Source organism: Lepus europaeus, chromosome 19 (assembly GCF_033115175.1).
Source record: "Lepus europaeus isolate LE1 chromosome 19, mLepTim1.pri, whole genome shotgun sequence".
In the NCBI taxonomy this organism is placed as follows: domain Eukaryota; kingdom Metazoa; phylum Chordata; class Mammalia; order Lagomorpha; family Leporidae; genus Lepus; species Lepus europaeus.
Window position 1 is genome coordinate 60,204,188 of NC_084845.1, and position 27,721 is coordinate 60,231,908.

Consider the following 27,721-nt stretch of genomic DNA (forward strand, 5'->3'; position numbering starts at 1 on the left):
GAACCAGCAGATGGACGATCTCTCTCTCTGTCTCTACCTCTTTCTGTAACTCTTTCAAATAAATAAAACAAGTCTTTAAAAAAAAAAAGAAAGGAAATTCTTAAGAGATGATATTGATCCAACACTCTGATCATAGGTCATGTCAATACTGAAACAAAATCACAAATTTATCTTGATTTACTTCTAAGAGCTAGGCATTTCTCAAATAATAGTGCTTTTAGCCAGTTAAAAAAGAAAAAACTGGAAAATCCCTTGAGAAAAGAAGTTAGAGACCTTCTTTCTCCTTTTTCTACTCTATACTATCCATGACCACCACAACACTAAGTCTGTGACATTAATACTCTCTAACATTTTAAGTTTATCTTAATGTGAGTCACAAAAATTGTCACCGTTTATATACTGCTTTGGAGAGTTTTCCTAAAACAATTATATTTAATTATACATCATCCCCATAGAAACTAGAAGTATTTATTCACCTAATATTTAAGGGAATTTCCCTTAAATATTTTTCATTCAGGAGCCCCAATCTTCTATAACTCCTAAGATATACGTTAGGGGCTGGCATTGTGGTGCAGCGAGTTAAGTTGCCGCCTGCAATGCCAGCATCACATGTGAGCCCCAGTTCATGTCCCATTTCTGATACAGCTCCCTGTTAATGTGCTTGGAAGGCATCGGAAGATGGCCGGAGTACATGGGCCCCTGCCAGCCTTGGGAGACACCTGGATTAAGCTCCTGGTTTCTGGCTTTTGGTTTTGGTCCATTCCCAGCCGGTGCAGCCATTTGGGGAGTGACCAGCAGAAGGAAAGCCTTTGCATTTATATATACCAAAGGAGAAACAAACAGGCGATAGGAGAAATTTAGAGAGAAACTACCAGTCACTTATTGTTTACAATATACAAGAGATTCCTTTTGGGGCCAGCATTGTGGCACAGTGGGTAAAGCCACTGCCTGTGATGCCTGCATCTCATATGAGTGCTGTGTGTGCTAACCACTGTTTTTATGCAAACAGTGACGTATATATACAGCAAGATTAGAGAACTCATACAAGCAGTTAGAAGCTGGTTTGGTACTGAAATTTAGAGCTGGGGGAAGCTGATCAGCTGTGACCTTGGTGGTCAACAGGCAAGAATCACTACAAAAGACCTGTGGAGAAACATAATGGCCTATTCCACACTGTAGACCACCAACCACATAAGTGAAAAAGTGTTATTACTGATTCCTGCAAAGAGGGTACATAAAAAAGTCTGTGGAGGGGCTGACGCTGTGGAGCAGCTGGTTAAAGCCCTGGCCTGAGGTGCTGGCATCCCATATGGGTGTCGGTTCTAGTCCTAGCTACTCCTTTTCTGATACAGCTCTCTGCTTAAGGCCTAGAAAGGCAATAGAAGATGGCCCAAGTCTTTGGGCCCCTGCACCCACGTGGGAGACCTAGAAGAAGCTCCTGGCTCCTGGCTTTGGATAGGCGCAGCTCCAGCCATTGCAGCCATCTGGGAAGTGAACCAGCTGATGGAAGACCTCTCTCTCTCTGCCTCTCTCTATAACTCTTTCAAATAAAAAATAAATAAATTTTAAAAAAATAAATAAATAAAAAAGTCTGGAAAAACAGAGTTAAAAGATAAGTTTATTTTGGTGGAAAAAGGGTTTGAAATCCATAGGCAGTTTTTCTTGTATTTTTTAAAGATTTATTTATTTTGAAAAAGTTACAGAGATAAAGGAAGAGACACAGAGAAAGATCTGTTGGTCCATTCCTCAGATGGCTGCAATGACCAGTACTGGGCCTGGTGAAAGTCAGGGACCAGGAGCTTCTTCCAGGTCTCCCACGTTGGTGGCAGGGGCCCAAATGTGTGAGCCATCTTCTGCTGCCTTCACAGGCACATCAGCAGGGAACTGGATAGGAAGTGGAGCAGCAGGCGCCCATATAGGATGCTGGCATTGCAGGCAGCAGCTCAACCTACTACATCACAACGCTGGCTCCCATATGTAGTTTTTTTTATAATACACATTTTTCACAAACTTTTTGACAACCTCTCTGTGTATCTGAAACACTGGGGAGATTTCAACAGAGGTGAGGGCTGGAACTGGATACGCCATCCAATACCCAAAGTAAAGGCAGAAGAGAGATAAAGGCAGAAGAGCTTCTCCTTACTGGTGATTGGGCTACTGTTGTGATGACCACACTATCTTGGCAGATGCTACCTCACACTGTTTGGAAACATTCTGCTACAAACACATGAAAGGTATACCCAGGCCAACTAGCTTTGAAGGTAAGAATGCCTGAGCAAGTTTCTTTCATTTCAACTTTAAGGCCACCTCTGGTCCTCAATGTTCCCCTGCAAGCTATCCCTAGCTTTCCATTCATCAAACTCCTAAGACCTTACTACTGGTGAAGTCAATGCAGTGGGTACCTTTTCTCCAAGCCGAATGCTGCCACATTTCAGAATGTTGATGTCATTTTTGCAGTCGTCCATAAAGCCACAGATTAACCGGTAATCACTGAAAATGATGGCTGTCATCTTGGTGATGTATTGGTGACACTGATACTCAGTAATGTTGCCACGGTGATCCACCAAGCAGGAGACCAGGTAGCCTTTCCCTACTGGTTCATCAGCACATTCTTTAATCTGCTCAAAACAAAGTGGCTGTTTTATACAAGTATTCCATGCTCACATATTTTCCTGCTGATTTCCTGATCTCTTTATTTGGGAGATAAAAAAAAAAGGTTTAGAAATAAACACACTTTAAAGAAAAACACTGTACCATCTCTACTTAGATTGCTCTGCCGTCCAGGAAATACCTGACTAACATGTTTTTGCCAGAAAGTAAAAGTATGTCCAAATGCTTCCACATAATTCATCTCTAAATGAAGTAAAAAAGGTTCTTAAGATCCACAGCTTTAGTCAGTCTTACTGAGAAGTCCTTTTTGCCGAAGAATGCAGTGGACAGTGAGACGAATCTAGGCAGTAGCTCTGGAAAGCTGTGCTGGACCTGCAGTCCAGCGGCACGTCCCAAGCCAAGCTACACAGCAAAGTACTGTCGTTAGGTGAACCCAGAGGACAAGAGGAGAGAGGAAGGCAGGCACGTTACTTCTTGGCATGACATTAATGTGCTCTGAATAGGCTATGGATTTGGACACATGTGTTTTAATTTAGTAGAATCTAAGCTTAACCAGTTTGGTCTGGAACAGAAACATGTTTCGGATGATGTCCAGTACGAAAGCTGGGAGGCAAAGGCTGCTGCAAAGCTAGTCTGGGTGGCTTCGACTTGTAGTCCAGTGGATCAAACACAGGGTGACTCCATATGGCTAGTGTTCCCACAAAGTACATGCCAAACCACAACTGCTAATAAAGTAAACTGGCCCCTCAGACGCTGAAATTCAGGCATAAAAGCCTGGAATCTACTTACAGGGTTAAAAGCTTGGATTATAAAGCAGAGAAGGTTGTCTGGAAAAAGTCTATTGCGTGCAGGGAAATTAGACACAGAGTGGCATTTTCATTCAGAGGATGCAGACAAATGTAAATATTCGTTTTGAAGATAAAAAAGTGTTTCACTGACTTTTTGAAACCATTTTCTCCTCCAATACCAACTACTGAAAGTAGGCACATGAGATAAAACAAAGATGTTTTCCTTTTCCGAAAGGTATCAGTGAAGGACAAACCTCCCACTGACCAACCAGGTCTCTTTGTGTCTACACCCAGGGTCAAACTGGGAACAAGTTAAGAACTCAGTTTAAGACAGACAATTGTGTTTACTTTTAAAGAAGCAGATTTGAGAATTTTAAGTAAATAGTCACACACTGGCTCCAGAGACAGTAGAGGCCTCCAACAAAAGAGATGAATGAGCCGGCGCCGTGGCTCAACAGGCTAATCCTCCGCCTTGCGGCGCCGGCACACCGGGTTCTAGTCCCGGTCGGGGCACCGATCCTGTCCCGGTTGCCCCTCTTCCAGGCCAGCTCTCTGCTGTGGCCAGGGAGTGCAGTGGAGGATGGCCCAAGTGTTTGGGCTCTGCACCCCAGGGGAGACCAGGAGAAGCACCTGGCTCCTGCCATCGGAACAGCGCGGTGCGCCGGCCGCAGCGCGCTACCGCGGCGGCCATTGGAGGGTGAACCAACGGCAAAAGGAAGACCTTTCTCTCTGTCTCTCTCTCTCACTGTCCACTCTGCCTGTCAAAAAAAAAAAAAAAAAGAGATGAATGAGGGGTCAGCGCTGTGGTGTAGCGGGTAAAGCTGCCGCCTGCAGTACTGGCATCCCATATGGGTGCCGGTTCGAGTCCTGGCTGCTCCAATTCTGATCCTGCTATCTGCTATGGCCTGGAAAGGCAGAGGAAGATGGACTTGGGCCCATATGGGATGCCAGCACTGCAGGCGGCACTGTAACCCTGATTTTCAGATAAATAAATAAATCCTTAGAGAGAGAGAGAGAGAGAGAGAGAGAGAGAGAGAAAGAGATGAATGCAATTCTTTCAGTTTGTGTGTGTGTGTGTGTGCGTGATGCTTAAAAAAGGGGGCCATGAATCTATTATGAATTTATTTCTAGGGAAAGGTTTTGTTGTTGTTGTTGTTGAGCAAAGCACATTTTCTGAAGTGAAAGAGGAGGAGTAAGTTCTTTCAAAAATCCCAGCATTTCTAATTCAATCATGGAAAAAGTCCTGGATAAAAAATAGACCAGTGGTAGACACCTGGATTTTAAAATTATAGCAGGAAAGCCTTCATATCCTAATATTGAACAATTTAAAATTAAAAAAAAGCAAAGAAAAAGGAAAACAGAAGATATTTTGAATGACCACCCCAGTAAGAAATTACACGTACAGTTTAGCTTCAATCACTTTGGATTTTACTGAAACAGAGACCTGGTACCTATTTGTATTCCAGTTCACCACTAATTACAACAAGGTGTAGTGTGCAAAAGAGAAATTTATGCTTTTGTTCAACCGTTCTGCTGAACCACATGTATTGCTTCTCTCTTATTAAACTTAAGACTAACAGCAAAAACAGCATTAAACCACTGACACATTTAAGAACAGGAGTCAATGGGAAGTGCCTGGGGAGCAGACACACAAGGTGTCACTGGAAACACACGGTAGTCACGCTATCTGCTGACATGAGATGGAAGGCAGGCAGGTGGTATTGGCCCGGTTCCCAAGAGAAAATCAGCTTGGTCTGCGGTTTGCAAACAACTCTTCTGATGTTATTTTCTCCCTAAAGTATGATTCAAAAATTTTAAAAGAAGATTGGAGGAAGATGTATAATAAAATAGATTGCTGGGAACTATGTTCTTCTGAGTTCAATTTTCCTGACTTGAGTATAATCTCCCAGTAGAAAGAGAGAAGTATCCTGGTCACTTCAATCTTTTACAAAACTGCAACACCTCAAAAGGTCACAGAGGACCTTCATTATATAGACATTCTAAGGAAGCAGCGAATGCAGAGTGAAATCATTCTGGCAAGTATGTAAATACTCTGAACCAAATTTCCACACAGAATTCAAATTGGTATACTTTTTTTTTTTTTTGACAGGAAGAGAGGACAGTGAGAGAGAGAGACAGAGAGAAAGGTCTTCCTTTGCTGTTGGTTCACCCACCAATGGCCGCCACGGCTGGCACGCTGCGGCCGGCGCACCACGCTGATCCGAAGGCAGGAGCCAGGTGCTTCTCCTGGTCTCCCACGCGGATGCAGGGCCCAAGCACTTGGGCCATCCTCCACTGCACTCCCTGGCCACAGCAGAGAGCTGGCCTGGAAGAGGGGCAACCGAGATAGAATCCGGCGCCCCGACCGGGACTACAACCCAGTGTGCCAGCGCCGCAGGCAGAGGATTAGCCTATTGAGCCGCAGCGCCAGCCCCAAATTGGTATACATTTGATACTGACGCAAAATGGGGCAAAACAAACACCTTTATGTTTGCATGTAAGTGTACTAATGTGCCAAAAAACAAAAATCTCACCTTTTTACACTTTGATAGTGCCATAATATAGCAGGAATGCACACATATTTAAAGTTCAAGCCCAAGACCATTTGTTAGTATTTCTTTTTGTTATTAAGCAAACATCACTGCCCTTGATACTTTACATGAGCGGTTCAGTCACAGAGGTTGCTAGAGTCTGAGATGCAGAATACTAATGCAAGGAGCTAAAGGTCAGTTATTCGAGCACATACTGTTCTATCCCAAAGCTCCCAGGTAAACAGAAAGGGTCACTGCTTTAAAGATGAAAAGATATCTGATCTAGTATTAGCAGGTTTGAGGAAGACAAGAGGACCCCATAACGATGTGTAAACGAGGAACACAGCTAAGGGCTTAGCCAGGTGGGGCAAGGTGTTCCCTAAGAGCTCTGGACAATGTGGCCCTGACAAAAGCTGTCAATAGAGTCAGTTTGAAGACAGATTAGAATGGCACAAGACTTGTGACTATAATTTGGGGGTGGAAAATTAAGAATTGTTCTCTCTGAGATTCTCATCATTCATTATGCAGAAATCTTTGGCTTTCTGGAGGTTCCTATTCCTGATTAAAACAAAACAAAACAAAACAAAAAAACAAAACAAAACAAAACCCAAAATTTGAAGTAGCATGATGTTCATTAACATCAATTGTTGTTTACACTAAGCTATGAAAAATAATTCAGAATTTCTCCCATTACCATCTCTACAGAGCTAAAATTGTCACTAATTGTTTTAGTTTTTATCTTCCGTATCAATTTATAACAATATACATAATCATAGCCTCACCCTTTCCATCACAAGCTCCTAAAATCTGAAGCATATGCTGCTGGGGTTCAATGGATCCAGCTGCACAGCCAGGACACTGAGCAGTATCTGCAAGCCTCCCAGGGAAACCAGTGTCACGTGCCTCAGATCTGGCAACTGTGAGATGTGTGCAAGCAGCACTGATGACCTCAGCAGCACACTGGCTGTCTAGGGACCAAAGAACCTCATTTCCAACTGTTTCAGTCAATAGCATCCTCCTCCAAGTGTAGGTGGATGCTAACAAAAAGAAGTCTAATTACACCCTGCTTCCTAGCTCTCCAACAAGACAGATGTGAATCCTCAGACAAGTAAAGTAACTGAGTCATTCCTCTCTTAATGACTGGTCTGCTCAACGATGTAATTCTCTCTTCAGTTACTAAACATCCATCACACTCTTTTCAATAGCCTACCTCTGATATGGTAGATTTGCAAACTTCTCTGGCCACAGACTCGAATTTGGGATCTGTAGTTAGGTTCAGCTTGTAATTCCACAATAACTAGGTACAAGAGAAAAATAGAACAAAGGGGGAATATACCGTTAGAGTAGTATGCAATTGATCAACAGTTACTATAAATGACAAAAGTCTATTGTACAGAGTCAGATAAAGCATATTCCCTGTGAGGTAACAAACAGAAAGATAAAACACCACTGCATTCAAAGATAAAAAGGAAAAAACTGCAGACAAAATTAAAGTATTACCATTTTGACATACATTTCTCTTTAAGGACAATTTTTTAAGGTATGAATTAAAAATTATTTTAAAATAAATAAATATTAAAATCCCTGATCAAGTTTTCAAAGAAAATGATATATTATTTTTATAAAATATAAACAGAGGGAGAAAAATCTTCCTGTTAGTTTACTCCTCAAATGCCTGCAATAGACAGGGCTGGGCCAGGCCAAAGCCAGGAACCTGGAACTGAACCTGGGTCTCCCTTGTGGGTGGCAGGGAACCAAGCACTTGAGCCATCATCACTTGCTTCCTCAGAGGTTAGCATTAGGTAGAACTGATTGCAGAGCCAGGGCTCGAACCCAGGCATTCTGATATGGGATGCAGGTATCCCAAGCCTCATTTTAATTACTGTGCCAAATGCCTGTCCTTTCAAAGAAAACTATAGATAAGTTATCCAAGCTAAATTCTGCTTAAACCAAAAAGTCTAACCCAAGAGTTTAGATCTGCTGGGTTCAGTTTCAGATTTCATAATTGACAGTGCTTTCACAGTTCGTTTTTATTTTATTTTTTTACACTGCAAAAAGGTCATCTATTTACATGAGTGATTTAAAGACACTATGGTTTTCTTTACAAACAGATGTAGGAACAGGAATTGTCCACTTTTAAAAACTCTACATTTCAACCCTCCACTATTAGAATCCACTGAATTGTGGCATATCGAAGGCTATTTTCTGTTTCTTCCTGTTTGATGCTCCAAATGAATTTCCATCATTTCTCCATCATCTATGGCCCTGGCTCTCCTAAAAAGTCTTTGGGGACAAATCATATGGGCAGGTTTTTGACCTGCAATTAAAATACCCGAGAACGAGCCCCTCCCCTTGCCGTGTCCCCCGTCTGTGTGGTTCAGTCATCACTGTCCGACAGTGTCTCATACTGTGCTGAGAGCAGAGGGGCGGGCTCCTGCTCCCAGATCCTGTTCTGTTGGTGAGGAGCTGCCTGGTTCACAGCACAGGGGGCACATGCGATCGGTGCTGGTGGCATGCTGCTGAGCATCCGCAGTGTCAGGGGGTTATAAGGGAACTGTGTTGAGCCTGTTGAAGATGGCCTGTCTTCCCAGGCCCACCCTGGCGTCTGCCTGTGGTAGTCCCCCTCAGAATGCACAGAGGAGACCGAAGAGGGCTGTTCACTTCCCAGGTAGGCTTGCCCAGGGATGGGAGATTTGATTTCCTACTGTTTGACTTGCTAATCAGCTTTGGTTTGCAAACGCCTCCTGAATGAGGTGATGGGGTCCCCTTCCTCTCTCCGTATCTCACTACTGGTCACAACTGAGTGCTGGCGCCACTAGGCACTACTCCCACAGTCTGCGACAGGACCACTCCATGCTCCTTTACTTTGTCATCAAAGCTCCCCATGAGAGCCTTCCTGATAATGTCTTCTAGACCAAGATTACTGGCAGGATCAGCAAAAGAATGGCCTCGAGAGCTGAGCCTGATGTGGTAACCGCTGGCTGATTAAAGATCTCAGTTCCTGGCTGAGCTGCTGGAAAAATCTCCTGCTTCTTTGATTTAACCATGGGTGATGTGTTTTCAAGCTTGGTGAAGAATGAAGGCAAGTAGCTAATATCACAGTTCATTTTTATGAAAGTGAGTCACCTGGAGTCTAACTTCCAGCAATATCTATCTTCATTCCTTTAAAACACTTGACACAAATACTGTAAGTTGCATTTTACACATCTATTCTAACATTTGCTAAACTAGAAGCAGCCTAAACCCTTATTATGCTCAGGTGAGGGCTGAATATTATTTTTATCTTTATAGCTTCAAATTAAAAACTTCAATCAGCCTTTAAAACTGTTCAGATGGAGAGACAGGAAAACCTGGTAGGATGCAGGATATGAACAGATGTTTGCTGGAGGGCCCCATTCTTTTCTTTCTGACTGCTATCCTCCAAGATGGAAGGTCGGCATCAACCAGTCACTGAACCCGTCAGCGTCTCTTGAGCACCCATGACCGCGCACCACACACAGTCTCATCTCCTGCAGCACCACAGGCTCCCGGAGAAAACCAAGGTGAACATTTGTTGACTGTGTTCTAGGCACGGTGTTAGGAACCAGGAGAACAAACAGAAGTAGAGAGTAAGAGGCTGTCCAGTGGGTGGCTACGATCAGCTGTAGGAGGTAGTGAAGGCATCACCAGGTGCAACAGGAGTGCAGGGGAAGAGGGCTCTGGGCTGGGCTGGGATGGGGTTTGGCTAGGGAGCACTCAACAGAGAAAAGGCTATTTAAGTGAAACCAGTAGTTTCAGACTGAAGCACAGGGAGGAGACTGGTTTAAGTAAATGAAACGGCATGCCTGGGCGCAGGGCGAGAGAGGAATCCCAAGACCAGCAGAGGATAACTCTGGAAAGGCAAGCCACAGTCAGATCAGAAAGCCCTGTGCGCCATGTCTTTAACCCTGGAGTAACGGGCAGTCAGCCAAAGGAAAACAATGCTGGTGACATGGCCATACCTACTTTTTAGAAGTAGAAAAGGGGTCCGAGTAAAGAACATTAGGAATGACACAGACAGAGCAGCCAATTCTGGGTGAGTGCCAAGGAGTTGGTGAAGAAATAACCCAACAGGGCTGGTGTTGTGGTATAGCAGGTCAAGCTACCACAGGGACACCAGCAAGCCATATCAGAGCACCAGTTGGAGTCCTGGCTATTTCACTGTGGATACAACTCCCTAATAATGCACCTGGTAGAGTAGCAGAAGATGGTCCAAGTCCTTGGGCCCCCGACAACCACGTGGGATATCCAGAAGGAGTTCCAGGCTCTTGGCTTCTATGTGACCAAGCCTTAACTGTTGAGGCCATTTAGGAATTAGACCAATTTGATCTCTCTGTCACTCTGCCTTTCAAATAAATGAATAAATCTTAGAAAGAGTAGGATTTCTTCTCATCCCCGCAAAAACAAAAACTCTTATCTTCAACAGGACATATTAGGCCAAACTGAAAATGGGCATAAAAGCTTGACTGAAAGGATTCTGGGCCTCCTGAGATGAAGTCAACAATTCAAAGACAAGGCTGGAATTCAGGGAAATACATTCACTGTTATTTATTTACCTTTTAAAGTGTACAATTCAGTACTTTTTACTTTTTGTAAAGCTGTACAACTATCACCATTTTCTAATTCTAGAACATTCTTTTCATACCCAACAGAAACATTAAACCCATTCTATCATTCTTCATGCTCTCACCCCTATCCTCTGGCAACCTAATCTATTTTCTAGTCTTTTATTTATTATTAAATTTATTTATTTCTTTGAGAGACTGGGGCAGGGGGAGACACAGTAACACTGCTCCCTCATTTGCTGATTCACTCCCCAAATGCTCACAACAGCTGGGACTGAAGTTGGGAGCTGGGAATGCAATGCAGGTTTCCCCGGATGAGTTTGGGTGGCACAAACCCGACTTCTTGAGACACTACTGCTTCCTCTCAGGGTCTGCATTTGCAGGAAGCTGGAGTCAGGAGTCAGAGTTAGGAATTAAACCCAGGTACTCCAATGTGGGATTCAGGGTCTGACCTACCAGGTTAGATGCTTGCTCTGTAAATTTTATATTAAAGGAACTGGTCAGCAAATGGTTAATTTTAACCACAGAAGGCAACAGATCTGATTACAATTGGGAGAAGCACAAGACTGAGGGAGATTACTGACCAGTTAAGAGGCAAGAATTGATTTGGATGGAAGAACATGGTATATATTTGAGAAACGCAGAATGAAGTAATTACAGGACTAGGATATGTGGGGCAGGAGAGTGGCTCTTCATGTTCAAGCTCTTTAAAAATATAGCCTACAGCTTGTTTTATCTTTTTCCTCTTCCATCCACCCTTAATAATTTTATATCAAACCTATCTTTAAAAACCAAAACAGGGGAGCTGGTGCTGTGGTGCAGTAAGCTAAGCCTCTGCCTGCGGCACCAGCATCCCATGTGGGTGCTGGTTCATGTCCCAGCTGCTTCTCTTCTGATCCAGCTCTCTGCTTAAGGCCTAGGAAGGCAGTAGAAGTTAGCCCAAGTATTTGGGCCCCTGAACTCATGTGGGAGACCTGGAGGAAGCTTCTGGCTCCTGGTTTCGGATCAGCCCAGCTACAGCCATCGCGGCCATCTGGGGAGTGAACCAGCAGATTGAAGATCTTTCTCTCTCTCTCCCTTCCTCCCTCTATAATTCCATCTCTTAAATAAATAAATAAATAAAATCTTAAAAAAAAAAAAAGAAGCAGGCATTGTACAGCAGGTAAAGATGTTTCTTGGAACACCTTTATCCCATATTGGAGTGCCTGGAATAGAGTCCAGCTTCAACTTCTGATCCAGTTTCTTACTACTGCACCTGAGAGAGAGCAAATGATGGCTCAAGTACCTGAGTCCCTGCCACCTACGAGGGCGATGTGGATTGAGCTCCTGGCTCCTGGCTTCAGCCTGGCCCAGCTCTGGCTATTACAGGAATTTGGGGAGTAAACAGCAGGTGGAAAAATCTTTTTCTGTCGCTCTGCCATTCAAATAAATAAAAATTAGTATCTAAGCACTTTAAAAAAAAAAAAAAAAGACAGGACTATCAGGTCACTACCAAGTTCCTTTTTAAAGTCCTACATACTGGGCCAGCATTGTGGTATAGCAGGTAAAGCCACCACCTGCAATGCTAGCATACCATATAGGTGCCAGTTCATGCCCTGGCTGCTCTACTTCTGATCCAGCTCCTTGCTAATGGCCTGGGGAAAACAGTGGAAAATGGTCCAAGTGATATTTTATTTAAAAAACTTAAATAATAAAGTCCTACATACTACTCAGAGGTAAACACTGTAAATTTCTATTTCTTATGTTAATTACCTCCACATTTTTTTAAAAATGATTTATTTGAAAGTGAGAGTTACAGAGAGAGAGGGAGAGACAGATCTTCTATCCATTGGTTCACTTCCCAGATGGGGGTGTTACTTTCCATAAGGGAAGGGGGACGGAGTAAATGAGTATTCACACAAGGTGAATGTTCCAGGCAGAAAGAACAGCGTGTAAAAGCTGTCAGGCACTCTCATTCACTACTTGAGGATCAGCTGGAGGCTATTGTGGCTTCAGTGGATTTTGCATGGAGATAGCAGATAGCATCAGATAGCAAATGTTCATGCTTTTGCCTCAAGAAAGAACTCAGGATTAGAAGATAGTGAATGGTGAGCAGCAAGTGTTTTCTTGAGAAAGCGAAATTACATAGTCTACAGAGTGTAGGCTCACTGGGAGGGGAGTGGCCCAGCCTCTGACCTGTGTTTAACTTTATATGGGTCATTTAATGAAAGAGGAGCTACATTCTAACAAAGGAGAGGAATATTCCTGGCTTTCCTGGAAGTAAGCGGAGACTTCCCAGAATCTAGTTGCTGCCTTGGAGGCTGGTAGGTATGTCATTTAGCATGCTAATACATTACAAGGACCATCAATCTAGAGTAGCTCTGGCCCCCTAAACTGGTATGAGCCTGGTCCAGTTAGAGGGTCTGTTAATCCTCAGAGAGGAAACCTACCCTGCAGGCTTTGAAATCAAAGGAACCAAGAGAGGAGGTCAGGACCAGCATGTTCTGCAGGCTACAGCTAAGGACTTAGGTCAATCAGTGAGAGTATCATGATCTGACTTAGCGCCGGAGGGGTCACAGGATGCAGCACGGAGCACAGACTGTGGAGGGGCAAGACCAGAGGAGCATGAGCACTATGGAGGTTACTGCAGTCGTCCAGAAGAGACAGCAGTGAAAATGGTCAGATTCAGAACATAGTTCAGGAGAAGCAGTCAGCAAGGCTGATGATGGACTAATGGTTGCGCAGGAGAGGGGTGTGACCTGAGCAGCCTGAAGAATAGAGGAGCCACTGAGACGGGGACAACTGCAAGAGAAGAGGGTCGAAGGGCAGATGGTCAAGGATTTGGTTCTCAAAATGACTACTAGAAAGAGTAGAAATGTGGAATCACCATCGCATTGTGGAGTTTTGTGGAAAAATTTAGGCCAGAAAAGACAGGCACCACAAACTGTCAATTACTCCTCTTCAGTGGGAATCATGTGGAGGAATTCTCTCCTCCGATGACAGTTCAGACGGGAGACAGGACTCAAAGTGGGCACAGGGAGGAGGTGCCTTGGCTTAGAGATCTCATGTCCCACAGAAACCAGTACCTGTTTTTTTTTTTTTTAATGACTTATCTATTTGAAAGGCAAAGCAATAGAAAGAAGGAGACAGAAACAGAGGGGGGGAGGGGGGAGGGAGGGAGAAAGGGTGAAAGAGAAAGAGAGAGAGAGAGAGAGAATATCTTCCACCCACTCCCCAAATTGCTGCAACAGACAGGGCTGGGTCAGCGTGAAACCAGGAACCAGGACCTCTACCCCCATCTCCCACATGGGACTTGAGCCATCTTCTGCAGCCCTCCTAGGCACATTAGCAGGAAGCTGGATCAGAAGCAGAGTAGCCAGGACTTGAACTGGTACTCTGATACTGGATGCTAGTGTTACAAGCAGTGGCTTAACTCACTGTGCCACAAAACTGCTCCCAATTACTTCCTACAGATTTTATATCAACTCTCTCTATTGCTGTGCACTATTTGTTCCCAATTTCTCAATATCATGTCCTTCCCATTTGCCAGATTTTGAAGGTTTTAAGGCACACATATGTGGGTTTCTCCTCAGTTTCCATCTACTGATGGACTTGGGAGGTTCCCCCAAATCTGCCTTAATAATAATGCCACAACAAATGTCATTTAGTAAACACAACGCTATCCACGCTTAACTATACACAAATTTCTAGAAATAAAAGTTAGACAAAATCATATATATGCTGGACCAAAGCATTTTAAGTTGACTACTTTAGAATGACGTTTTTCTTATTTATATTCCCCCATTCATAGGCTTCAACAGCGTTTAGCAACTTCTTCTAAAGAACCAGAAAGGGTTAGAAACATTTTAAGTTTTGAGGAAATCCACAGTCACTGTTCCAAAGACTCCACTTTGCTATCTTGGCATGGCAAGCAACCACAGAAAATATAGAAATTCATGTGGCTATTCCAAGAAGACATTATACATAAAAACAGATAGGAGACAGGATTTGGCCCATGGTTGTAGTTTTTTAATCTGAGAGCTACAGAATGTTTAAATTATCAATACTGTACACTTATCAAACTTTTTTTATTTGCTAACCAAGTAGATAAAATACCCATTTTTCTTTTAATTTTCATGTTTCTTATAAGGGAGAATCAACTGTTTTGTTGTTTACTAGACATCTTTTTCTTCTCCTGTGAATAGTCTAATATTCATGTCCATCATCTGTTTATTAACAGTAGTTCCCATCAAAGAATATAGTCTTTTGAATCCATACAGCAAATAATTTTAAATAAGGCTGATTATATTTAGTGCAATCAAATTTTATATATATGTAATACATATAACAGATATGTAAAATATCTCTTGAGGTCATGTGATGTTTGTAGAAGTCTTCTCTCTCTTCATGTTTTCTTCTAGGATTCTGGGGATCTTATTTTATACTTTAAATCTCTAACCTACCTAGATTTTCTATAGAATGAATAGTTAGCCGAAACAGCAAAACTGCCTCTGTGTTTTGGCAGTCCCCTGTCTAATCCACCTACTACACTGTGACAGAGTGGTTCATATGCCTCTTTTAGTTCAAGTACAAACTCTCTCTTATTAAGCCTTTCCTGACATCAAACTACTCTGACACAAGTCACTTTTTTGTCTCCAATGCAAAGTACAGATTTTCCCCAAAATATACAACACTTTTGGCCGGCGCCGCGGCTCAACAGGCTAATCCTCCGCCTTGCGGCGCCGGCAACACCGGGTTCTAGTCCCGGTCGGAGCACCGATCCTGTCCCGGTTGCCCCTCTTCCAGGCCAGCTCTCTGCTGTGGCCAGGGAGTGCAGTGGAGGATGGCCCAAGTTCTTGGGCCCTGCACCCCATGGGAGACCAGGAGAAGCACCTGGCTCCTGCCATTGGAATAGCGCGGTGCGCCGGCCGCAGCGCGCCTACCGCGGCGGCCATTGGAGGGTGAACCAACGGCAAAAAGGAAGACCTTTCTCTCTGTCTCTCTCTACTGTTCACTCTGCCTGTCAAAAAAAAAATATATATATATATACAACACTTTTTGCATAGACATAATTTCATCACAGTCTCCTTTTGATGTGTTATCATGGTATCTGGATCACAGTTGACTGTATGATGACCATGAAAGAAGCCTAAAATATGGAATTCTAGGGGCTGGCACTATTGCATAACAACTAAAGCTGCGACCTGCAACACTGGCATCCCATGTGGTGCTAAATTGAGTCCCAGCTGCTCCACTTCAGATCCTGTGCCTGCTAATGAGCCTGGGGAAGCAGTGGAAGATGGCCCAAGTGCTTGGGCCCCTGCACTACTGTCGGAGACCAGGAAAAGATACTGGCTCCTGGCTCCTGGCTCCTGGCTCCTGGCTCCGGCTTGGGCTAGCCTTGGTTGTTGAGGCCATTTGGGGAGTGAAACAGTAGATGGAAGATTTCTCTCTATCTCTATCTCTCTCTCCCTCTACCTTTCAAATAAATAAATAAATAAATCTTAAAAAAAAAAAAAAAGGAATTCTGTAGCTCTAACTTGATCAGCAGAGAATACTTTCACTTAGTAGCTGTAACAGATAAAAACATTAAGCTTAAGTACATAAATATTACTTGGCAGACTTTGGTTTCTTCAACAAAGGAGTATTTGCAGAGTGTACCATGGTCCTTAAACAAAATGGATCATGCTTTTAAAGTTAAGAGAAGCAAAGAAAGCATGTTTCCCAGGACAACAGGAAAAGCATCCCAAATCTATCAACTTTTATATAAAGCACATATGAAGTACAGAAAACCCATACTTACATGATTACAGTCTGAAGAAATTTCATTTTCAGGCTAGGAGGAAAAAAAAAGAGATGATGTTAAAAAACAAGAACCTCAAGTTTTCAAACACCCTGAAATAAGCTCAAAACAAGAAATCTGAATATTCAGTATTTCTTCAACATAATGAGGAAAATGGAGTTTATCTTTTAGACTGCTGGTGAGAATTATACCAGAAAGGTACTTAAGAGACATAATCTCTTTCCTTCAATAACACATGGTAGAAAGGGGGAGATGGAAAAAGTGCACTAAATCAATAAAAAATGGTGACTTAGGGTCATTACGTGACACTTCATAATGCTGCAAGCTAAAAAGGGTCAGGTGCAATATAGGTGTCCTTTCTTTAAAGTGAGTTAAGAGATTTTTTAAAAAACAGGCTTATTAAAGAGTACAGATAAGGTCTGTCAGTGATTTGGAAATCAGTCTAATGTCACTTCTGGGGGAAGCTAGGTGACCGACACAAAAGATCTCTATGCACTACTTCAGAATTTCTTTTAAGTTTATACTTAAAACTAGAAAGTTGTCCTTTAAAGTTGGGAGCTATACATAGTCACATGAGTTCACTTTCTTCATAAGGGCAGATACATAAAGAGAAGACGAACTTTCAATTCTATGATAAAGAAAAACGAACACACCTACTAGGTTTTACCTAATATTGCACTTTGCACTGCATATCTCCTTTAGTTTCCTCATTCACACCTTTAAAGGAGATACAGCTATAGTAATACGCACCATAATAAAGCACTGCTTCTTTTGAATTTCTAAAGTATCCAACTATTAAAATGAATTAACTGAAATTTTACCAATTTAGGTTGTAAAAGGTGCCACCCACATGGGAGATCTGGCTAGAATTCCAGGCTCCTACTTCGGCTTGGCCTAGTCCGTGGCTGTCGTGGCCATTTAGGGAGTGAACCAGCAGATGGAAGATCTCTCTCTGTGTCTCTCCCTCTCTAACTCTGCCTTTCAAAGGCAGAGTGATGAGAGAAACAGGAAGGGAAAGAGAAAGAGAAAGAGAGAGAGAGAGAGAGAGAGAGAGAGAGAGACTGACCTTCTATTTGTTGGTTTACTGCACAAATGCCCACAATGGCCAGAGCTGGGCCAGACCTGAATTCCATCTGGTTTCCCACATGGGCATCACCTGCAGCCTCCCAGGATGACCAGCATCAGGAAGCCCAGGAGAGCCTCAAACCCAAGCACTCTAATACAGGATGCAGGTGTCCCAAGCAGCGTCTTACCACTATGCCAAAACTTTTAAATTTTCTTCCTATTTAAGTCACAACAGATACTTTAATGCCTTTCTTCTGAGTCTCAGGATTCAGCCTCCACGCAAAGTTAATCTAATCTCTCTACCCATTCACTTTGAATTGCTTAACTTAAATCTCTGAACAATTTTTAAACAAGAATGCTTCTAATTTACTTTGGTGGTTTTCGATCACATCCCTATTTAAATTATCCCTTAAAATTTTCCATGCCTTGTTCTCAAACAAGGCATGAAAGGCAATTAAAATCACAATCTATGGGGCTGGCGCTGTGGCGTAGCGGGTAAAGCTGCTGCCTGCAGTGCTGGCATCCCATATGGGTGCTGGTTCGGGTCTCGGCTACTCCACTTTTGATCCAGCTCTCTGCTATGGCCTGGGAAAGCAGTAGAAGATGGCCCTAGTTCTTGGGCACCTGCACCCGTGTGGGAAGCCCAGAGGAAGCTCCTGGCTCTGGATCGGCGGAGCTCCTGCTGTTGGGGCCAATTAGGGATGAAAGACCTCTCTCTCTCTCTCTCTCTCTCTCTCTCTCTCTCTCTGTGTAACTCTTTCAAGTAAATAAATAAATCTTTCAAAAAAAAAATCACAATCTACTTTACATGTATTCATTTCTATTAAACAACTTCTTTAGATTTAAGAGACATTCTTGAAAAAAAATTCAGAGGACTGGAGAACTTTCAAACTAGTGTAGTCAAATAAGATGTAAGTTGCCCATAGAGAGAAAAAAAAGTGTTGTCATAGTTACGGTCCACAGGACCTACATTAGCAAATTAATGATTGTTTTAATGCCTTGCTTTCCTACAATGGTCAACTGGATTTGTTCCCAAGTTATCACTCTCCTGTCATGGGACTTAAGTCAGATCCTCTGTTCTCTTGCAGTGATCTAAATATACATACACCTTGCTCCCACTGATGCTGAGCTGGGCCACTGACTTGCTTTGACCAATGCAATTTTAGGAGACACAATTGTGGTTGTGTGGTTTGGCCTGTAACCCCTACACTTCCACCACGCCCCAAGAGAAAAACATGTCCAGGTAGTTAATAGCAGAAAAAAAGTACAGACAGATCTGAACTCAATTTGCATTCTGGAACAAAGCCATCCCAAAGGCACAGCCATGGGTAAACAAATTGAGTGCTTGTCATTTGTAAACCCACAGAATTTTAAGAATGTTTTTTATGAAGAAGAAATGGCTATTATACTTACTATACACTTATTATACTTTCAAGCAAATAAAATAGTAAAAATCCCCCAAACTTTTAAGTTGTAACTGGTAAAAACTATGCTCTAAAATTAGTGAAGGAGGGTTGGCCTAGTGATCTAGCAGGTTGAACCACCACTTATTGGGACGCCTGGCTGGGGTCCCAGCTCCTTGCTTAGCAGCTAGCTTCCTGCTAATGCACGTGGGAAGATAACAGGTCATGGCCCAAGTATTTGAGTTTCTGCCACCCATGTGGGAGACCCAGACGTAGTATGTGGCTCCTGGCTTTTGACTAGCCCAGACTGAGATACTGCGGGCATTTGGGGAGTGAACCAGGAGATGAAAGTTCGATCTTTCTGTTGCTCTGCCTTTCAATAATTTTTTATTATTCTGTTTATTTTTTGAAGATTTATTTATTTAAAAGGCAGAGTCAAGAGAGAGAAGAGACAGAGAAATCTTTCATCTGCTAGTTTGCTCTCCAAAGGACTGCAATGGAAAGAATTGGGCCAAAGCCAGGAGCTTCTTCAATATCTCCCATGTGGGTGCAAGGCCCAAGGATTTGGGCCATTCCCTGTTGCTTTCCCAGGCTATTAGCGGGAGCTGGATTGGAAGTGGAGCAGCCAGGACACAAATCAGCTCCCATATGAAATGCTGGCATTGCAGGAGACTGCTTAACTCACTATGCCACAATGCCAACCCCTCAATATACTTCTCTCATCATATCAAACTCAAGTTGATTCTTTTTTTTTTTTTTTTTGACAGGCAGAGTGGATAGTGAGAGAGACAGAGAGAAAGGAGAGAAAGGTCTTCCTTTTTGCCGTTGGTTCATCCTCCAATGGCCGCTGCGGCCGGTGCATCTCGCTGATCCAAAGCCAGGAGCCAGGTGCTTCTCCTGGTCTCCCATGCAGGTGCAGTGCCCAAGCACTTGGGCCATCCTCCACTGCCTTCCCGGCAGAGAGCTGGCAACCGGGATAGAATCCAGAGCCCCAACTGGGACTAGAACCTGGTGTACCGGTGCTGCAAGTTGGAGGATTAGCCTGTTAAGCCACGGCGCCGGCCAAGTTGATTCATTTTGTAAAAGCAAATGTTTCTCATCACAAATTGGTCAACTTGAATAAGCAAGATGGATAACTCTGATCATTCAGTTTTAATGTTGGGGCAGAAGTTTGACATAGTGTGTGAGTAGCATCTTGGAAGGCCCGAATCCTGTTGAGTGTTTGGCTTATAGTCCCAGCTCCACTCTCCATTCCAGCTTCCCATTAATGTGCACCTTGTGAGGGAACAAGTAACCGCCCAAGTATTTGGGTCCCTGCCACCTACACATGAGACCCAAATTGAGTTCCTGGCTTCTGGCTTTGCTTTGGCCCATCTGTGGCTATTACAGGCAACTGGGGAGTGAACCAGTGGATGGGTGATCTTTTTCTATCTTGGTCTCTTTGCCTTTCACACACATAATTCTTTTTTTTTTGGGGGGGGGGGCAGAGTGGACAGTGAGAGAGAGAGAGAGAAAGGTCTTACTTTTCCATTGGTTCACCCCCCAATGGCCGCTGCGGCTGGTGCGCTCTGGCCGGCGCACTGCACTGATCCGAAGCCAGGAGCCAGGTGCTTCTCCTGGTCTCCCGAGCAGGTGCAGGGCCCAAGCACTTGGGCCATCCTCCACTGCACTCCTGGGCCACAGCAGAGAGCTGGACTGGAAGAGGAGCAACCGGGACAGAATCTGGCACCCCGACTGGGACTAGAACCCGGGGTGCCAGCGCCGCAGGCAGAGGATTAGCCTATTGAGCCGCAGCACCGGCCACATACATAATTCTTTTAAATTTTATTTATGTATATATTTATTTATTGAATTTTTAATTTTTATTTATTTATTTAATTTTTTGACAGGCAGAGTGGACAGTGAGAGAGAGAGAGAGACAGAGAGAAATGTCTTCCTTTTTGCCATTGGTTCACCCTCCAATGGCCGCCGCGGTTGGCGCGCTGCGGCCAGCGCACTGCGCTGATCCGATGGCAGGAGCCAGGTGCTTCTCCTGGTCTCCCATGGGGCGCAGGGCCCAAGTACTTGGGCCATCCTCCACTGCCCTCCCGGGCCACAGCAGAGAGCTAGCCTGGAAGAGGAGCAACTGGGACAGGACCAGTGCCCTGACTGGGACTAGAACCCGGTGTGCCGGCGCCGCAAGGCGGAGGATTAGCCTAGTGAGCTGCAGCGCTGGCCCAATTCTTTTAAATTTTAAAATGCTGGAGCTGGTACTGTGGTGTAGTAGGTTAAGCCTCCACATGCAGCACTGGCATCCCATATGGGCACCAGTTTGAGTTCTGGCTGCTCCACTTCCGATCTAGCTCCCTGCTAATAGCCTGGGAAAGCAGTGGAAGATGACCCACATGCTTACGCCCCAGTGCCCACGGGGGAGATCCAGAAGAAGCTCCTGGATCTTGGCTTCAGATGGGTCCAGCTGTGGGCCAGCAACTGGAAGACCTTTCACTGTATCTTTCCCTCTGTAACTCTGCCCATCAAATAAATAAATCTTTTGGGGAAAAAAAGTCACACATTTGCTGTAACTTTCTATCACCAGTCACCTAAGAACAAGTTGTACAAAAGGAGATCCAGAGCCTGTGCTACTGTAATTCTTTCAAATACTTTGGGACCTCACAATAATATATTTAAAATTTTGATTGTCACAATTATTCTGCTTCAGAAGAGCACTGGGGAATCTAATACCTAAAAATACAAGTACAAAGCATTGATTTAAGGCCTCTGAAACTTCGGTCTACTCCAGAAATGAAAAAAAAAAAAAGATAAGGATTCATGACTAGAGGCGGCTTTAACTTGGGACAATTCTCACACTGCAGCAAATTAATGAGGTCTGAAAAGAAACAAGTGAATTTACTAATTCTTCCTTCCCAAAAAAGTAAACACTGAACAAATGATCTCAATGCCCATGACTTACCAAAACAATGTGTTCAACAGGTTACTAACACTGTGCCTGCTGAGGCAAATCCCACAGTGGGTTAAGCTGCCCCTTGGGACACCTGCATCCCATGTTAGAGTGCTGGAACAAGTCCTGTCTATTCCATACTTCCAAACTAGCTTCCTGGGAGGCAGCAGATGATGGTTCAAATACACGGGTTCCAGCTACCCATGTGGGAAACCTGGATGAAGTCCCTTGCTCCTGGCTTCAGCCTGATCCAGCTTTGGCTGTTGTGGGCATTTGGGGAATGAACCACCAATGGGAGATCTGTCCATTTTTGTCTCTCTTTCAAATAAATAAATAAATGCTTAAAAATAAATAAATAATAAAATTGTGCCTGCTTCCAGAACAAATAATGCACTGGAATAGAGCTGGTTTATAACAGTCTTTTTCCTTTTTTAAAGATTTATGTATTTACTTGAAAGTCAGAGTTATACAAAGAGAGGAGAGGCAGAGCAAGAGAGAAGTCTTCCATCTGCTGGTTCACTCCGCAGTTGGCCGCAATGGCCAGAGCTGCACTAATCCAAAGCCAGGAGCCAGGAGCTTCTTCTGGGTCCTCCACATGGGTGCAGGGGCTCAAGGACTTGGGCCATCTTTTACTGCTTTCCCAGTCCATAGCAGAGAGCTGGATCAGAAGAGGAGCAGCCAGGATTTGAATCAGTGCCCAAAATGGGATGCCGACACTGCAGGCGGTGGCTTCACCCACTATGTCGGCCCTCTATAACAGCCTTTATTAGTTTATTTTGGAGCTGCTAAAAATTCCTAAATGTTTCTGATTTTGTTTTTGATCTCTAAGTGGGATGCAGTAGTATCTCAGTCAAAATCAAAAACAAAGCTGGCGCTGTGGCTCAACAGGCTAATCCTCCGCCTTGCAGCGCCAGCACACTGGATTCTAGTCCCGGTTGCCCCTCTTCTAGGCCAGCTCTCTGCTATGGCCCGGGAGTGCAGTGGAGGATGGCCCAAGTGCTTGGGCCCTGCACCCCATGGGAGACCAGGAGAAGCACCTGGCTTCTGGCTTCGGATCAGCACGGTGAGCTGGCCGCGGCGGCCACTGGAGGGTGAACCAACGGCAAAAGGAAGACCTTTCTCTCTCTCTCTCTCTCTCTCTCTCTCTCTCTCTCTCTCACTGTCCACTCTGCCTGTCAAAAATTTTTAAAAAAAGAAAAAATCAAAAACAATTCTTATAAATGTTAAGTTACCTCCTGAATATTTTCCTTGCTTCACCAACAGCTTATTTAATATATTACATTCTCTCTTAAAAATCCAGAAAATAAAAAAGGAAATAAAAAGGGAAAAAATGAAGAGCAGATCCTTTCCCCAAAGATGACTAACTCATTTGCTTTAGGATTTAAGATTAAGCAGATCTAGTTTACATAAGTAATTGCCACACAAAAATAGATCAGACACAACAAAATTGTCTTGCATCTGTGTATTGGCTTAAGGCTACGGTTTCCATTTATGATAAAATTCAAACATGTTTTCCCTATTTCAGTAGCTTTCTTTATGGATAGTGAGGATAGCAACCTGCTCACTGAGCAAGACTATGAAATTATTAATTGCTGTTCTCCTGGTTAACTTGTGCTAGGATTTGAGAGAAGTCATTAACCTCATTCTCTATCATGAGAATGCTTTGGATTTGAGCTATGGTGAAAAGAGAAAAAAACATCTTTCACACTCTTCTCCCATAAAAATTAGAGACTTATCTTTCTAAAACTCTCCGGTAACTTCAATAGTACAATTACCACTTCAAAATAGTTTAAAACTATGAGAAATGTCTATTTCAAATACAAGAAACTTCTAAAAAAATTGTTCTTTATTTATTTGGAAGGCAGCGTTACACAGAGAGAGAAGAGACAGAGAGCTAGACAGAGATCATCCACCCGCTGGTTCACGCCTCAAAATGGCCCAACAACCAGGGCTGGACCAGGCCAAAGCCAGGAGCCTGGAACTTCTTCCAGGTCTCTCATGCGGGTGCAGAGGCCCAAGTATTTGGGCTATCTTCTACTGCTTTCCCAGGTGCACCAGCAGGGAAGTGGAGCAGTTGAGGCTCGAACTGATGCTGAAAGGGGATGCTGGCATTGCAGGCAGTGGTTTAACCCATAACGCCACAATGTTAGCCCATATACGGATCATTTCAATGTCTCACACGAAAAGCTGTATTCTTGTGATAGGAAGTGTTCATTTAGTTCACCGATGAGAGCTTAAACCTACATTGCCAGAACAGAACATTGATTAATTCAGAAGGAAAATCCAAATCAACACCTGTTTCTGAATGAGACCTGGACTCAACAGTAAGCCATTTAGCTGTTCCCTGTTCTAAAATCGCCTGCCACAGGACACCAAAACAGTAAAGATTTCCATCCTGTATTCCAGGTCCTACTGGGCACAACCATATCACACAGCAGGAATACCAAACACATATTTGGTATAAATTTCGCTAAAAGTTATACTGATTTTGAAATTCTTCCTGAAAATACTAGAATTCTAATGAATTCTTAGTTGATGACTCCTCTTACTCCAGTGTCTGGCAGAATTTTTCATCTTAAGAAAAACTCTTTATAGATACTTAAATTTAAGAAAGTTCCTTAAAGGCATTAAGCATACCTTACAGACCGCAATACTAAGCACACACTGGGTACTCCATATAGTTTTCTTATTTGGCTGACACTGCCTCCCAGGATGCACATTAGCAGGAAGCTGGAGTCAGGAGCAGAGCCAAGACTCAAACCCTTATGCTCTGACACGGCCCCTAGGCATGCCAACTGGAATAAATGCCCACTTCTACTGATAGGAATTCTAACTTCTGGGTTTCCAAAAGCAAGCTGTCAGTTAACTGGGGGCAAACTGACAAACAGCTTCTTAAAAATGTCTTTTTGGTCCACTTTCCAGTATTTTTTTTTTTAACTGCAATTCTCTAACAAAGCTCCAAATCAAAGATCAAAGCTATGAGATGAATTAAAGCTGGACTTAACCTGCTGAAGCACAACGCCAACCCCATCTTCTAATTTTTAAAGTAAAAGTTGTGGGGTCAGCGCTGTGGTGCAGGGGGTTAAGCTGCAGCCTGTGATGCCAGCATCCCACATTTGAGTGCTGGTTTGAGACCCAGCTAGTCTGTTTCTGATTCAGTTCCCTGCTAATGGGCCAGGTAAGGCAGCTGAAGGTGGCAAACCACATGAAAGACCAGGATAGAGTTCCTGGCTCCATGATTCAGCCTGGCCCAGCCCTAGTTGTTGCAGCCATTTGGGGAGCTAACCAGTAGTTGGAAGATCTCAGTATGCCTCTCTCTGCCTCTCTGTGTCTGTCTGATGCTCTCCCTTTCAAACAAATAAATAAATCTTTTATTTAAGCAAAAGTAAATTCAGTTCTCAAGGAGCAGGTCTTTGACTTAGCAGTTAAGATGCAAATGTTGCACATTAGAGTACTTGGACTCAATTCACAGGAGGGAAAAAAAAACGTATTTATGTAGAGAGAACAAAGTCCAACAGTAGGTGGCCAATCCCAAGCAAATTCACTTGGAAATGTGAAAGGACTTCTGTTGTTGTTGTTGTTAATGATTTATTTATTTGAGGCCATCGTTAGGCTCACCAGGCTAATCCTCCACCAGGCTAATCCTCCACTTGCGGCGCCAGTACACCAGGTTCTAGTCCCGGTTGGGGCACTGGATCCTGTCCAGGTTGCTCCTCTTCCAGTCCAGCTCTCTGCTGTGGCCCGGAAGGGCAGTGGAGGACGGCCCAAGTGCTTGGGTCCTGCACCCCATGGGAGACTAGAAGCACCTGGCTCCTGGCTTCGGATCAGCGCAGTGCGCCAGCCGCAGCGGCCATTGAGGGGTGAACCAATGGAAAAGGAAGACCTTTCTGTCTCTCATTCACTGTCCACTCTGCCTGTCAAAAAAAAAAGAAAAAGAAAAAGAAAAAAAAGATTTATTTATTTGAAAGGCAGAGTTACAGAGAAAGAGGTAGAGAAGGAGGAAGAGGGGGGGGGGGAGAGAGAGAGAGCGAGAGAGCGAGAGAGCGAGAGAGAGAGAGAGACGGAGCTTCACTCACTGGTTCACTCCCCAAATGGCCGCAACAACTATGGCTGGGCTAGGCCAAAGCCAGGAGCCAGGGACTTCCTCCAGGTTTCCCATGTGGGTGGTAGGGACCCAAGCATTTGTGCTATCCTCTGCTGCCTTCCCAGGCACAGTAGCAGGGAGCTGGATGGGAATTAGAATGGGTGCCCGTATGGGATCCCAGCTTCACAAGAGAGAGCTTTACCTGCTACACCACAATGCTGCTCCCCCACCCCCCCACCCCCCCACCCCGGTCAAGGGACATTTTTAATCTCATTGACCTGAGGAACAAAACTGGTATTTACAGGCCAATGTCTGAACTACAATTTAGGAATATATACCATGAGCATTTAATAAAACCTGTCTCTATCTTACTGGGTCAAACAGTTGTAAGCAGGTATACAAATGTTTTAAATGAATTTTAAAACATAAAAATGGACTGAGTGTACCGACTGTCTTTTGTTGCACAAGACAGCACTGCATGGTGAGGAAGTGGCCCTCTGTGACAAAGCATGCCAAGAAGCACTGATTTAAATTACACTTTCCTGTTAGCATCCCAAATGGCAACATACATTCACCCACAGATTTTCGTTCTAGTCTACTGCCACTCCACCCTGAACACGCTTGATCTCATCTGATCTCGGAAGCTAAGCAGGGAAAGGCCTGTACTTGGGAAGGTTAGTACTTGGAGGGGAGATTTGTATTCTAAAATATCAATATTTTAAGGCATCTGTATTAAAAATAAAGATGACTTTTTTTAAATATAAAATACCATATTCAAATAAAAATAATTTACCAAAATTATAACTTTAAAAAGTTATACATAACTATAAGGTGTATAAATTTCAGAAATAATACCAAATATTTATACCTAATTTCTTAGTTATTTATCAATTAGCTTGAACTAGCTTTTTAAATTTCTCTCTGAGATATAAGCTATGGACTGAGCACTAACACAAGCAGTTCACAAGCAAAATCTTAATATTTTCCTTTGGGTCATTGGAAAGTTTAATTTTTTAAATTTTAATAATTTAAAAATATTTATTTATTTTATAAATAAAAGGAGAGTTACAGAAAGAGAGAGAAGCAGAGATAAAGAGAGATCTTCCATCTGCTGGTTCACTCCCCAAATGGCCCCAACAGCTGGAGCTGGGCCGATCTGAAGCCAGGATCCATGAGATTCTTCTGGGTCTCCCATGTTGGGCCATCTTCTATTGTTTTCCCAGGCTGTAGCAAAGAGCTGGATCGAAGTGGAGTAGTCAAGACTTGAACAGGTATTCATATGGGATGCCAGCGTCACAGGCAACCGCTTTACCCACTATGACAAGATGTCGACTCCTAGTTTATTTTTGTTAAAGATTTGTTTACTTTTTTGAAATGTACAGTTACACAGAGACAGACAGACAAACAGGCACTCCATCAGCTGGTTCACTCTCCAGGTGGCCACAATGGCCAGGGCTGGGCCAGGCTAAAGCCAGGAGCCTGGAGCTTATTCCAGGTCTCCCATGTGGGTGGCAGGGGCCCAAGCACTTAGAGTCAACTTCCACTGCCTTTCCCAAGCCATCAGCAGGGAGCCGGATGGGGAACAAAGCAACTGAAACAGAAACTGGCACCCACATGGGAGCTGGCACTGCAGGGCACAGCCTTACCCCTTACACCACAACGCCAGCCTCTGGGAAGTTTAATTTTATGAGCAGCCTCCAGATACAAGCACAGTAAACTGTGTGCCTCTCCAGTAAAGCATTGCACTGCCTCCATGTTCACTGAGGACTGTAGAATTCTGTCTGTTCTATTTTAAACTATATTTTAAATACAGTATATATTTAATAATAACTGTTCCAAGAATAACTGAATAAAATCACTGAAAACCAAGAAACATAATGTATATGGTAAACAAAACATACTTGTGTAATTTTTTATTTTCAGGAAAATCTGTTAAT

The 27,721-nt window shown here is 43.5% G+C and overlaps 1 protein-coding gene across 1 annotated transcript in view; it reads right to left on the reverse strand.

The window, feature by feature from the left end:
- Positions 1-27,721, reverse strand: part of GLG1 (golgi glycoprotein 1) — a 127,368-nt gene that overhangs the window by 51,964 nt on the left and 47,683 nt on the right. Inside the window, exons 2-4 of the mRNA XM_062177548.1 lie at positions 16,295-16,327; positions 7,140-7,226; positions 2,403-2,618 (exon numbers count right to left, since the gene is read on the reverse strand). Of these exons, the coding sequence (XP_062033532.1) occupies positions 2,403-2,618; positions 7,140-7,226; positions 16,295-16,327 (336 nt within the window). The remainder of the gene's footprint in view (positions 1-2,402; positions 2,619-7,139; positions 7,227-16,294; positions 16,328-27,721) is intronic.